At 32.1% G+C, this 15,065-nt stretch overlaps 1 protein-coding gene across 2 annotated transcripts in view; it reads right to left on the minus strand.

Annotated features, from left to right (window-relative positions):
- Nucleotides 1–4,798: 4,798 nt before the first annotated feature.
- Nucleotides 4,799–15,065, minus strand: part of LOC139484176 (uncharacterized) — a 36,847-nt gene continuing 26,580 nt past the window's right edge. For both annotated transcript variants that reach the window (XM_071267910.1, XM_071267918.1), the window contains exons 11-13: nucleotides 8,092–8,253; nucleotides 7,531–7,594; nucleotides 4,799–5,949 (exon numbers count right to left, since the gene is read on the minus strand). In XM_071267910.1, the coding sequence (XP_071124011.1) occupies nucleotides 4,799–5,949; nucleotides 7,531–7,594; nucleotides 8,092–8,253 (1,377 nt within the window). The remainder of the gene's footprint in view (nucleotides 5,950–7,530; nucleotides 7,595–8,091; nucleotides 8,254–15,065) is intronic.

The following is a 15,065-nucleotide window of genomic DNA, read 5'->3' on the forward strand; positions in this document are numbered from 1 at the left end:
GTCAAGGTCAAGTGAAAACTGATAATATATTATAATTCCATCTACTGTGGAGATAAGAGTAAACCTAACATAAATATACAAATATAACACATTCCCATGTCTTTCTTTTGAAATAAAAGTTAATAGTGTGTCGGCAAAACTTTAAAATATTAATGGTATATTACATGCGAGAACTTAAAATATTTAAGGAAACAAAACAAATATCTAAATCTAAACATTGTCAATTTTAAATGTTCCGTTTCAATTTCATGGTCCTTTTCCAGCACAGAGAACATTGATCAAGGGATGGAAATCAGCTCCTGCTTTAGTTAAAAAATCAGATATCTGGCTTCTGGTTTTGTCACCAAGACTAACACTTTCTTTGATGCTGAGGCTCAACAAAAACTTATTGTCTCATTGGCAATCATACCACATTTTCTTTTTATACGACCCCAAAAAAATTTTGGGATCGTATAATGGTATGATGTCGTCGTCTGCGTTGTCGTCCGAAGACACATTGGTTTCCCGATAATAACTTAGTTTAAGTGAATAGATCTTCAAGAAATTTTTTCAGAAGGTTCAATACTACAAAAGGAAGGTTGGGATTGATTTAGGGGATGATGGTCCCAAGCGATTAGGAATTAGGGGCCCAAAAGGGGCCCAAAACAAGCATTTTTCTAGTTTCAGGATAATAACTTGTGTAGAAGTATTTCAATTGCTCTGAAATCATACAGCAAAGTTTAAAACCACAAGTAGAAGGTTTGGATTCATTTTAGGGATTATGGGGCCAAAGTTTAGGAATTAAGGGCCAAAAAGGGGTCAAAACAAGCATTTTTCTAGTTTCAAGACTAACTTATGTGTAATTGTATGGATCTCTCTGAAATTGTACCACAATGTACCATATAACAAAGGGGAGGCTGGGATTAAGTTTTGGGTTAATTGCCCAAAATATGTAGGAATTAGGGGCCAAAAAAGGGCCCAAAATGAAGCATGTTTCTAGTTTCCAGACAATCATGACAATAACTTGTGTTTAAGTGTATGGATCTCTCTGAAATTGTACTACAAGGTTCAATACTGCAATGGAAAGCATGGGATTGAGTTTAAGGGTCATTTCTCCAAGGGGTTTCAAAAAGTTGGGGGGGGGGGGGGTATTGTGCAACAGATTTGTTAGATCTTTGACCACATTAATTTTGTGACAAAAACCTATATTATGTCAAAAATTTGATCACAATCCAAATTCAGACAGAATCAAGCTTGAATATTGTGACCAAATTAGCCCCAACAGTTCAGGGTTCAACCACTGGGGTCGTATAAAGCTGCGCCCTGCGGAGCACCTGGTTTATATTCATAGAATATTATATATGCCATCAAGCCATTGCTTTAGATACACTGATGCTGACATTTGACATGTGACATTAACTGTTTTTTCTGTCACAATTTTGATATCTAATATACAATTCAAGAGTCATCAAATGAAGTTTCAATAGCTCACTTGGCCAAGTGAGTTATGCCATCACTTGCAATCAGTCATCCATCATAAGTTTTCCTTATACATTTTACATTTTGATCTTCTAGACCGCAGAGTTACCTTTACTTTCTTGTGCATTTTTAAATAAATAAATTGTTTACACAGAGATATATCTCTGGTTTTGTAATTTTTCTGGTATTATGAAAATGTTGAAATTAAAATGGCAACTTTGAAACATGTAAACCATGGAAATCATTCAAAGTCAATGAATCCTGTCAGATGCAGGACCAAATAATCTCCATGGAAATGTGAAGTGGAGGTAGGTCCCTTTAAATTAACAATGACACTTTTTAATCTGAAATTTATGTTCCGTAAGTATGTAATCTTAATTCCTGTAACTCTTAAGGGTGACAAACTTCTTAGATTTTAATTTTCCAAATATTTTGTGCAGTATAAGATTTTCCCCTGTTTGCTCAACATTTGTTGGAAGTGACAATGCCTACATTTTAGTCATGTGGTGCTGGAAGTCACATGATAGATTCAACTAACAACCTTTTTCCGGAACTGGCCTATATCACTGACTTACCATAAGTCATCCAAAAGCAGTCTAATGACAAACGTTAATATGTATTTAGAATGCAAAACATTCAAAGTCATGACTGAAGCAATGAGTTATGAGATGCCAATGCTAATACATCTGCATACCAAATATCATTGACCTACCACTAATAGTTCCCCATAAACTGACCTAATCACAAACCAATACATGTAAACTAAAACAAAGTTTTCAAAGTCAATAGACCATGAGTCTATGACTAAAAGGGTGCAGGGCAAATAATCTCCTCGGAAATGAGATGTGTCAAAAACTTAATTATTGTTGACGCCTCCAACAATAACAGCATGCCAAAGTCTAGCTTTTTCTACTTTGTCAGTGCGAGACAAAAACAACAGGAAAGTTTGTACAGCAGATACTGTTACATTTTAAAGTTATATGTATTGAGTTGTAAATTCAACAGTGAAGATGAAAAACAGCAATAACAACATTGTACCTTTATTACATTAATTCATATCCTAGTAATTTAATAGATATTAGCCTCATATACAACTTTCCAAAATTCTTTTTTGTGTTCACCTTAAAATGGCATTTTTCTTTCTTACATGTATACACTTTTTGATGCTACTGTCATACAAGTCAGAGGTTGAGCTAGCTATAAAACCAGGTTTAATTCACCATTTTCTACATGAGAAAATGCCTGTTCAAAATAATATGACAGTTGTTATCCATTTATTTGATGTATTTGAGCTTTTGATTTTGCCATTTGATTAGCGACTTTCCATTTTAGAATTAGAAATTTCAGTATTTTTGTGATTTTAATTTTTATTCTAAACCAAACAATTCTTACTGCACTATATGAGTATTACTCCTTTAACAGTATTGCACCCAGGGCAAATACTAATATATGGACAGGGTAAACCTGCGTCTAACTGCAATCCATTTCATTCAAGAGATGGAAATAAAAACTAAATTGAATTCAACGAAATTACTTTAAACAGTTAACAAACAATTTATTGATATATATTATCTAACAAATCTTCAAAACCTTATACATGTAGTACTAAACGCATTTAAAAATATACAATCAATAAAACAGTATTTTATAATATCACAAACTACGTATAAACATGTATGCTAAAAATAAATAGTTAACTTAGCATTCCTTATCACCTACATGAAGCATTACAATAATCATTCAAAATATTAAGAGCATTTTTAAAGGCAATTTAATTTTTAGTAGAAACTTATTACAATGTACCTTTAGTGCTGCTATTTGAACATCAGCTTTTACATATATGTTCTATATAGACTAGGACAGTGGGCCCAAAATTTAAAGTTTAACTGACTTTACAGAGTTATCTCCCTGTAGTGTTAGGTACCACCTTAACTCAATTTTCCTTCAATTATCATATGATACAATTTCGAACATGAAAATGTTTAATAAATTGCAATATTTACAGCAAAGATACCCTGAATCAGTAAGGTTTGCATCCAAACTGTGACTAGTCTCATTGGGGTTCATCACATTTGGACGGTTATTATGCATTAAAATCATATATTCTGAAATCAAATCATTATTATATGAATTTTTCTATCTTCAAATAGTTTGGACAAATTAAGATACTTTACATGTGTTAAAAAAATGAAAGAGGTTAACAAGTAAAAATTGCACAAATTCTGTAGGCAAGATTTTAAAAACTATCTTTTTTTTAATTTCTTATAAAAATATATATGAACATAAACATGCTAAATTGAAAAAAATGATAATTATAGAAAGTTGTATCTTTACAAAAATTTAAAGCACCATTTGGAAAGAGCGATTTTCTTATTTTTTAAATGAAATAAATACTTTATAAATTATGTACATACATGTAGTACTATTCTAGCTTTACCTTCTTTAAGAACTTCCAAAACTTTATGCTTGAAAGCCAGGGATGCAAAAAATACACAGAAACCAAAGGAGTTATTTTATAAACCAAAAGGGACCTTAACATTCTGATTTCATTAACATCGATGTATTGAATACATTTGTTAAAGTTAAAATTGATTTGCTGCTTCCAAGAATTAGTTTAACCACAAATGGTTCTAGTGTTATGAGTGAAATTGAATGTTGCTTCTAAATCTTAATACATTGTGACAATTTACCATTACCTCTAAACATACAACTTTATCAGCATGATTAACAACTTTGGTTATTTTTCTATTTTCTAAGAAATTCATGTTTAGTAGCACTTATTTTTGTTTTAATCTTTGTTGACATGAAAAATCTAGGTAATTTTCTCTCTCTCAGAGGAAACTTCTTAAAATGTTAACCACACTATAGCACTATAGCTCTAACATGAAAAAAATACTTTCAATTCCATGTTGTAAGTATGAATTCTATAGTATAAAGTATTACTGATTAAATGTAAAGGTTTTAGCAATACTGTGGATTCATTATTATTCGTTGGATACTAATTTTCGTGGGTTTCGTTGGTTCATGTGAACCATGAATTCAAATGTTCAACGAATATCATATTTTCAATAGGTTTTGTATACAGAGATTGACAAAATCACGAAATCAAATATCCACAAATATGCATATTTTTAGCAATCCACGAAAATTATTACCACATTTTCAATAGGCTTTGTATACAGAGATTGACAAAACCACGAAATCCAATATCCATGAATATGCATATTTTTAGCAATCCACGAAAATTAATACTCTCGAAAATAAATGAATCCACAGTAGTAAATGCAAAGATGACTTTATCTAAGTTGGTTTTAACTAATATGAAAAAAAACATGTTTATTTACACATAGCATTCCCCTTCTGAGGCCTCAGGTCTCCTTTGGAGCTGTTGCCAAGTAAAATTGTTTTTCTGTGATAACTGATTTGTTATGACATTTAAATTAACATTAACATCACCATCAGTTTCTATTGATAAAGCTGTACCAAAGTCATTGATTAAAGAATTCTCACTTTCATCTTCACAAATGTCTCCTTCGAAAGGTCTTTGATCACGTTCAATTAACTCTCCTACAACTTTTCCATTCTCATCACTCATCTCTCTAGCAATACTTTGATAATTATCACATTTCTGTCTGTGAGCATCCAGTTTGTCTCCCTGATCGTAATTTATATTTGTTTCCGTGTTTTGAATGGGAGCTTCAACATTATCGTCCATTTGACTGAATAGCTGATTTGAATCGTATTGTTCTTCATTTTGATCATTATACATATAAGCCGTATTTTGGCTTTGTACATCATCATTGTTCACTAAAGTGTTATCTTCATCATCATCTTCTTCTTCATTTTCACACACGGATTCATCAGAATACTGTGTGGCAAACATTAATTGCTGCTGAAATCGGGCAAAGAAATCGTCTCTAGATTTTGTAAACTTTTCCTTCACTACTGGGTCTTTTTCTGAAACTAATTTCAGATTTTCTGATCGTTTTTCTTCACGGTCCATTCGTTCTTGCTCCAAATCAAGTTCTTCTTCACACTCTGGCTGATGATCATCGAGTTGCTGAAGTGATTCCTCATTTTCACATTCAAGAGATGATTCAGTGGTTTCATTTGCATTGTTTTCTTCAATATTTGCAACTTCGTCACTATTTTCATATGTGTTTTCCTCAATTTGAATAACTTCTGCGTTTTCCTCTACAACAACCATTTCCTTAGTTCCATTGAATTCCTCTTCATATTTTTTAATCTCTGCTAATTTCTGTTGCACTTGGAGTTCCGTTGCAACAGTACCGGGAACTCTATGATCATATCCCATCTGGAGTAGTAAAGGTTCTGGTATAGGTTGACCTGGTGGGAATTGAGACAACATGGATGCCAAATGTGGATTAAAACTTGACGGATCAATAATCACACATCCACCATGAGAACTAGCATCCACTACATTTGAATACTGCATAGTTGTTTGCTCAATCGTGCTGACTGAATCATAGACTGAAAAAAATATAGCAAACAATGTTAATTCTAAAAGTCAGATTTTAAAATGTAGTTCTGCACCTAGCCCCAAACTAACTGTCACATAAAATTAAAGAAATTAAAAAAATAAAAAATTATGCCAAATTCATATATTTGACATAAAAAGCAGAAATCATATCTTAGACTCCATAATACAATCAAAATTGATTTTTTTTTCTCTGAAACATGGCAAATGCTCTTTTACTGTAACATCAAAAATTTAATAAACAAGAGTGCACACACTGAAATGTCTCGCCTTCTTTACTAACCATTGATATTATGTTGATAGTTCTAAGTATAAAGCGTTATTACAACTGTCACATAAACTTAACATTAAACAAGATAGTTAAACAAAGACCAATGAACCATGAAAATGAGGTCAAGGTCAGATGAACCATGCCAGGCAGACATGTACAGCTAACAATGCTTCCATACAACAAATATAGTTGACCTTTTACTTATAGTTTAAGACAAATAGACCAAAACACAAAAACTTAACACTGTCCAATGAACCGTGCAATTGAGGTCATGGTCAAATAAAACCTGCGGGACTGACATATAGATCATAATATATTTCCATACACCAAATATAGTTGACCTTTTGCATATAATATTAGATAAAAAGATCAAACTTAAAAACTTAACTTTGACCACTGAACCATGAAAATGAGGTCAAGGTCAGATGACATCTGCCCGCTAGACATGTACACCTTACAATCATTCCATACAACAAATATAGTAGACCTATTGCATAAAGTATTAGAAAAACAGACCAAAACACAAAAACTTAACTATAACCACTGAACCATGAAAATGAGGTCAGATGACACCTGCCAGTTGGACATGTACACCTTCCAGTCCTTCCATACACCAAATATACTAGCCCTATTGCTTATAGTATCTGAGATATGGACTTGACCACCAAAACTTAACCTTGTTCACTGATCCATGAAATGAAGTCGAGGTCAAGTGAAAACTTTCTGACGGGCATGAGGACCTTGCAAGGTACGCACATACCAAATATAGTTATCCTATTACTTATAATAAGAGAGAATTCAACGTTACAAAAATTCTGAACTTTTTTTTCAAGTGGTCACTGAACCATGAAAATGAGGTCAAGGACATTGGACATGTGACTGACGGAAACTTCGTAACATGAGGCATCTATATACAAAATATGAAGCATCCAGGTCTTCCACCTTCTAAAATATATAGCTTTTAAGAAGTGAGCTAACACCGCCGCCGTAGCCGCCGCCGGATCACTATCCCTCTGTCGAGCTTTCTGCAACAAAAGTTGCAGGCTTGACAAAAAACCACTGTGTTTGTCATTTTAAAATTATTGCTTGTCAGTATACATAGTTCGTAACATAAGGCATTTGAGAGCAAAATATAAAATATCCAGATCATCTTCCTTCTAAAATATTCAGCTTTATGCAAATATCTACTACCACTGTCATTCCCCCTGGTTTAGCATCGCTACATCTCACATTTTGTAACAAACCTTGTATGTGATTTATTTGAAAACTTGAATGCTATCAAACGGTGACTCTTCTTTCTTACCTCCATTTCTTCTATTAAAACTATTCATGAAATCCTCCTCTAGTTTTTCTAAATCTGTAAATGCCTGCAAATGTAAACATATATCTAATCACATTTTTTTTTTTTTATCATTTTCATTAAAAACATATTCTTATTTTATTTACTGATTGTTGAAAAAAAAACATCTGATAGATTATTTTTTTCAAAGTTTTAATGTTTACAGAATTTATTCCTAACTTGCTCTGAGCTTAAATAACTCTGAATTATCAGTGTGTGAATGAAATAAATAAACAAATCATGCACAAAAGAAAAAGACAATAACATAAATAAAATAACTTAAAAATGGTACTAAAATTTGGGTAAGTAAGCTTCATGAAACCGATATTCCATATAAAATAAAGTGTCATTTAAATATGGTCAAATATGTTATAATACAACTTTGGATATAGAAAAATATACAATTTCTCCAAAAAAGATATTCCTGAATGTTGGACCATATGGAATTCTCCAGATTTGCAACAATGAAATGGCTTTTTTAATTAACACTCAGCTAGATTCAGTAGGAAAAATCCTAACACTTACCATTTTCATTTCTGGTCGACCTTTCTTTAATTTGGATGTGCATGCCTGGGCCAGTTTGAACACAGAATTATACAAATCCTGAGGAATGTTTTTATCATTTGGATCACACATGTTGTAAAATTTCTCTTCATTATCACCAACCATTTCAATTATATACTCAACCTAAAAAAAGAAATTTCAAATATTAGGCCACACCAATTTAATTCCTTGTTCGACGGACCCACCCGCACCTTTTTTTTCAAAACAGATTTTTAAAATTTTTTGTATATTCCCCCTTCCTGCATCTGGAAATGTAATCATGTCTATATCCCCCACCGTTGTTTTGTAAATATTATAAAAAGATATCAACATTTGTTTTTAAAATCACAGTCTAACCTGTATATAACGATTTTAAACCCATAAGCACCCCATCACACTGTGTAAATATCTGTGTGAATATTTATTTCAGCATGAATTGATTTATCCCACGTGGGAGTGCTTCGATTGATAACAGTGGAAATACCTGTACAGAACAAAACATTGGTTTCTTTCCCCCTTACTTATATTCCCTACCAAAAAATGTTTGTTGTTAGAATAAAGTACAAAGAACTTCTGAATGATTTGCCTTCAACTGCAATTATATTGTATGCTGGCAAAACAAAACTATCCATAGCCGCTGCATGTTTATTCACCCGTCCTGATTGATTCAGGGGCCTGTCGTTCAGCATTTCTCGTTTGTTGATGTGGGTCATTTGTATTTTCCCGTTTGGATATATAAATTAGATAGTCGGTTTTCCTATTCAAATTGTGTACACTTATAATTTTGGGGTCCCTTATAGGTTGCTGTTTGGTCTGGATCAAAGCCCTGTGTAAAAGGCCGTACTTTGACCTGTGTTGGTTATAATCAGGTTGGAAACAACCCTCTTCTTCTGATGATGATGATATACAGTTACAGCTTCATTAACCAATTTAATATTGAAGATTACGAACTGTTGCATGCGCGGAGTATTTGATTAAAAAATATGAACAAAAATTTATCTTTAAATTTGTAGAATACTTGGTGATATTTACATGAAAGAAAACAACAAGTGACAAGGGGTCATTTTACTGTTGTAGAAAAGGAAATATAAATACAAAGGATTTGTATAGTGCTACTATAAAAAAAAACCTTTGAAAACTAAGATTTTTTTACTCAAAAAGAGGAGAAATACATCACATTTTAAACACCTTTTCTAAAAGAGGGGTCCACTTATTTTGAATAATATGAAAATGTGTTAACATAGTTTAAGTCCAGAAATATTAAATAAACAGCTGCGCCATGAGCGCATGATACTCCTGACGTCTTATGTGGAAGTCTTATGCAATAATCATAAATAGTTTCTGAGAAAGTTTTAAGCAATAACCATATATTGTTTTAGAGACACGACGGGACATGTGATACCCCCCACCCTGTTTTTTTTTTTACAAAAAACTAAATATTACCAAAATAAAATTTTGAATCACAACCAAAAAGTATACAGATCTTTAGATTAATATAACAAAGAAGTGTGTAAAGTTTTAAGCAATAATCATAAATTATTTTTGAGATACGGCACAACATGTAAAAAACCCTCCCCTGTTTTACAAAATACTCAATAACTCAAAAAATAAAATTTTGAATAATCACCAAAAAGTATACAGATCTTTAGATTAATATAACGTGTAAAGTTTTAAGCAATAATCATAAATTGTTTTTGAGATACGGCACAACATGTAAAAAAAACTCCCCCTTTTTTTACAAAATACTCAATAACTCAAAAATGAAATTTTGAATCATCACCAAAAAGTATACAGATCTTTAGATTAATATAACAAAGACATGTGTAAAGTTTTAAGCAATAACCTTAAATAGTTTTTGAGATATGGCGCGACATGTAAAAAAAACCTCCCCCTTTTTTACAAAATACTCAATAACTCAAAAATGAAATTTTGAATCAACTCCAAAAAGTATACAGATATTGAGATTAATATAACTAAGAAGTGTTTAAAGTTTTAAGTCATAATCAAGAATCGTTTTTGAGATACAGTGCGACATGTGACAAAAACACACCCTTGTTTTAGTTATAAAGTGCCGTAACTCAAAAAGTTTAAATCTTATTTTCACCAAAAAGTATACAGATCATTTGACTATCATAAGAAACAACTATATTAAGTTTCATGAAATTTGGATAAGTCGTTCTCAAGTTACGGTGCAACATGTTTACGCCGGACAGACGGACGGACGGACGGACATTTGTATACCATAATACGTCCCATCAAAATTTTGACGGACGTATAAAAATTCTTGGACATGTTTTGACCATATAATACAAGATAGAGATATAGCTCTTTGGGAAAATATGAGCCCTGTCAAAGTACAAGTGATAAATCAAGTTTTAATATTTTCAAAACCTACTATTTTATGTTTACAAAAAAAAATATAATCGCTCACCTTTACTTTTTAAGCTTCGCCTCAAAAATTTGCAAATTAAATATTTTTTTATTAAAATTTTCAAATCGCTCGGCCGCCCCAATTTTTGGAGTCCAAATATCCGTAGAACAAGAAATTAAATTGGTGTGGCCTTATATATATATATTATATGTTATTCAGGTCTCAGACAGGGTATATACTGGGACATTCTCGGCTTAAGAGTTTATATTCCCTGAGCCAAAGGCGAAGGGGATATTAAGCCCTAAGGTGGGAATGTAACAGTATTTACCCTGTTGGAAACCTGAATTACACATATATTACGGATTACCCCTGACTTAATGTTATTTTCCAGTACAGGTATTTGTTGAACATTCACAATGCAGCATGTATATTTATTACATGTTTATTGTTTCTTTAATATTTTGAGTAATCCATTAATCCATTTAAATGCACCTTTTTAATCTTGACAATTTTTTCCAATAAAAAATAGTTTCAATAAAGTTTTTAGATATCATATTTTGAGTTTGTATGTGTGTGTGGCTTTGTTTTTTACAACACATATATTGAAAAACCCAACCTGATATGTTTGGCATACATGAAGGATTTTCTAATTTGCTGTGAACATAATCATATTGTGTGTGTAATAATTTATAATAACACTTTTAACATTACATTTAAGTATTAAAAGTGTAAATTGCGTGATTTTGTATTAAAAATGTATTATTAACTGAAGCACGTCATTATTTTCCTTCTGTGAGCCTCTGACATTCCTTACTAATAGTGGTCTGTATAGCTTTTGACTACGTCACATAGTAACCGGTGTTATGATGATGTTTTTGAGGTTCCAATTAGGGATAAAAACATCGTATATACCCCGGCAGTTTCCTGAATATATGCTGACATCTCTGTGTTTTTATCCAATCACAAACCTCGACACATTTGTAATCCATAATATTATATATATTGATATATTGTGATGAAGAAATCCTAAAATTATATTTACTCTCAATATCTTTTTATAATGCAAAATATTGTAATTACCAGTATCATTAATGCGGTATAAATCCTTGAACAATGTGCATGTCAAATTCAACAACCATCAATTCGCCTTTTCAGAATCTAAAGGACTATGGGTAATCTCATAGTTCGTACACCAAAATGAAAATCATGTTACCCCCATTATTGGATGGATCTCCATTGTTTAGAACATCCTTATCCAAACACAAGGTTTTGGTGTACACTTTTGAAAATATTAACCCAGAATGCACTAGATTCTGAAATGGTGAATTGATCAGTATAAACTAGACAGTTATGTCTCTAAAAACTTCAACTGTAAAACCTGTCTTGACAAAACCCCTATCTTAGTTTTATCCTAATTCAAAGGTTTTTGGTGTTCACAATTTAAAAAAGTAGAACATATTGATTATACCGGTATGTCCATTACAATAGATCAGTCTAGACAAGTTTCAAGTTTATTCTATTCAGGTCCTGTCTGTTTTTGACAGTTTTCACTTTAAATCATCATTGATTGTGTACAAAAAATCATGCATAATATGCAAAAAAATTATCAAACATTCCTGCAAAATATATCATGTGTAATTAATCCAACAACAAATGGAAGTTTTTAACAGCCTTGACTGGCTATACAGCCCTTGCATCGTCAGTACTTAATCCATGGCTAAGTGCTTGTTTTAAAACTGCCAATTTTCTTTCACACTTATTCATAGTCAGAACAAATGATTTTAAAAATGAAAGAATGTGAATACTGCATTGCACTAGACAAACACTTCTCTATAGTATTTATGTGCTCTTGAGCCGAACAGTCTATGATCATTTTCTTTAAAAGCAGATCACCGTCAAATAGGTATAACAACCAATCACCCAGAGCTCCAGATAAGCTGCGTATTTGCGTGATCACGCAATACAAATAATAAACCAGATGCTCCGCAGGGCGAAGCTTTATACGACCGCAGAGGTTGAACCCTGAACGGTTAGGGCAAGTATGGACACAACATTCAAGCTGGATTCAGCTCTAAATTTGGATTGTGATTAAATAGTTGACACAGCATAGGTTTCTGACACAGAATGAATGTGTTCTAATGAACTTAAAATTTTTGTTTCTCTTAGAGCAATTCACTATGCTGTTGAATATTAATCCTCTCAAAAAAATGTTTGAAGAAATTTTCTTTTTTATTTATGAAATTTCAAATGAGAAAAATTGAACCCAATTTTTTTAATCACATCCCCCTTTCCCTTATTCCAAAACTAATCTCAATTAAAATTTCTAATGGAGTTTGCAACAATAACTACTCATTTAAATACATCATAAAATATTAAGATGTAAAAAAACTGCTTGTTATCACTGAATGGTAAAGATTATTTTAATTTATCAGTTGGTAGTAAAAAGTGAATATACATTGTATATTGTATATAACAAAGATTTAAGTTGATTCTGGACAAAGAAAGATAACTCCAATTAAAAAAAAATCTTGCTATTGCACAATATTTTGCAATTAGATATTTCTTGCTTACTATTCTGGACAAAGAAAGATAACTCTAATTAAAAAAAAATTTGATATTTCACAATATTGTGCAATTAGATATTTCTTGCCATTGCGCAATACTGTGCAATTGAAAAGACTTGCTATTACACAATACTTAATATAATAATTTTAGATCCTGATTTGGACCAACTTGAAAACTGGGCCCATAATAAAAAATCTAAGTACATTTTTGGATTCAGCATATCAAAGAACTTCAAGATTTCAATTTTTGTTAAAATCAGACTAAGTTTAATTTTGGACCCTTTGGACTTTAGTGTAGACCAATTTGAAAACAGGACCAAAAATGAAGAATCTACATACACAGTTAGATTTGGAATATCAAAGAACCCCATTTATTCAATTTTTGATGAAATCAAACAAAATTTAATTTTGGACCCCGATTTGGACCAACTTGAAAACTGGGCCAATAATCAAGAATCTAAGTACATTTTTAGATTCAGCATATCAAAGAACCTAACTGATTCATTTTTTGTCAAAATCAAACTAAGTTTAATTTTGGACCCTTTGGACCTTAATGTAGACCAAATTTGAAAACGGGACCAAAAGTTAAGAATCTACATACACAGTCATGACAGTTAGATTCAGCATATCAAAGAACCCCAATTATTCAATTTTGATGAAATCAAACAAAAGTTTAATTTTGGACCCTTTGGGCCCCTTATTATGTTGGGACCAAAACTCCCAAAATCAAACCCAACCTTTCTTTTATGGTCATAAACCTTGTGTTTAAATTTCATAGATTTCTATTTACTTATACTAACGTTATGGTGCGAAAACCAAGAAAAATGCTTATTTGGGTCCCTTTTTGGCCCCTAATTCCTAAACTGTTGGGACCTCAACTCCCAAAATCAATACCAACCTTCCTTTTGTAGTCATTAACATTGTGTTTAAATTTCATTGATTTCTATTTACTTAAACTAATGTTATTGTGCGAAAACCAAGAATAATGCTTATTTGGGCCCTTTTTTGGCCCCTAATTCCTAAACTGTTGAGACCAAAACTCCCAAAATCAATCCCAACCGTTCTTTTGTGGTCATAAACCTTGTGTCAAAATTTCATAGATTTCTATTAACTTAAACTAAAGTTATAGTGCGAAAACCAAGAAAATGCTTATTTGGGCCCTTTTTGGCCCCTAATTCCTAAAATGTTGGGACCAAAACTCCCAAAATCAATACCAACCTTCCTTTTGTGGTCATAAACCTTGTGTTAAAATTTCATAGATTTCCATTCACTTTTACTAAAGTTAGAGTGCGAAAACTAAAAGTATTCGGACGCCGGACGACGACGACGACGACGACGACGACGCAGACGCCAACGTGATAGCAATATACGACGAAAATTTTTTCAAAATTTGCGGTCGTATAAAAACCCAATGCAATTGCCCATTGCAGGGTTCAATAATCCAATTAATTCAAAGGAAAACCCAATAATATGCCAAAACCATGAGTTCTCAACTCTTTTATTGGCTACTATTTGCGTTATTTACCCTTATCTGTTTACAGTCGTCGCGTAAACTATTTTTATAATATTTATATTTGGAAATTTCCTTTCGTTCTAAAAATAGATCCCTGCATCAAGTAGCTGAAATGGGTCCCTGTTAGAGTTTTCCGTTGCTCAAAGGGTACACATGTTTTTGAAAACATTTCGATCTTCTCGGCGTTTATCCAATTAGCGTGTGTCATGTAGTCATATTTTTTTCGCATTGCTCGGGATTTATCATAACATACATTGAATTAAAAAGAAAGTGAATGTCCGGTAAAAATATTGAATAGAAGCATGTTTTCTGCTTCTTTTGAAAAGCTGAGGAAAAGTTATGATGATAACAAGACTCAGCCAGTGTTTTTAGGAAGTGTCCATCAAACACACGGGCGTGTGTGCGTACCTTAACGAGAACATTGCTAATAAAAACAGGCAGGGTTTCCTCAAAAACGAAATCAGATGGAAAAAGTGAAAGGCCAAATCAATTATGACATGATAAAGCA

This window comes from Mytilus edulis, chromosome 1, assembly GCF_963676685.1.
Source record: "Mytilus edulis chromosome 1, xbMytEdul2.2, whole genome shotgun sequence".
NCBI classification, from domain to species: domain Eukaryota; kingdom Metazoa; phylum Mollusca; class Bivalvia; order Mytilida; family Mytilidae; genus Mytilus; species Mytilus edulis.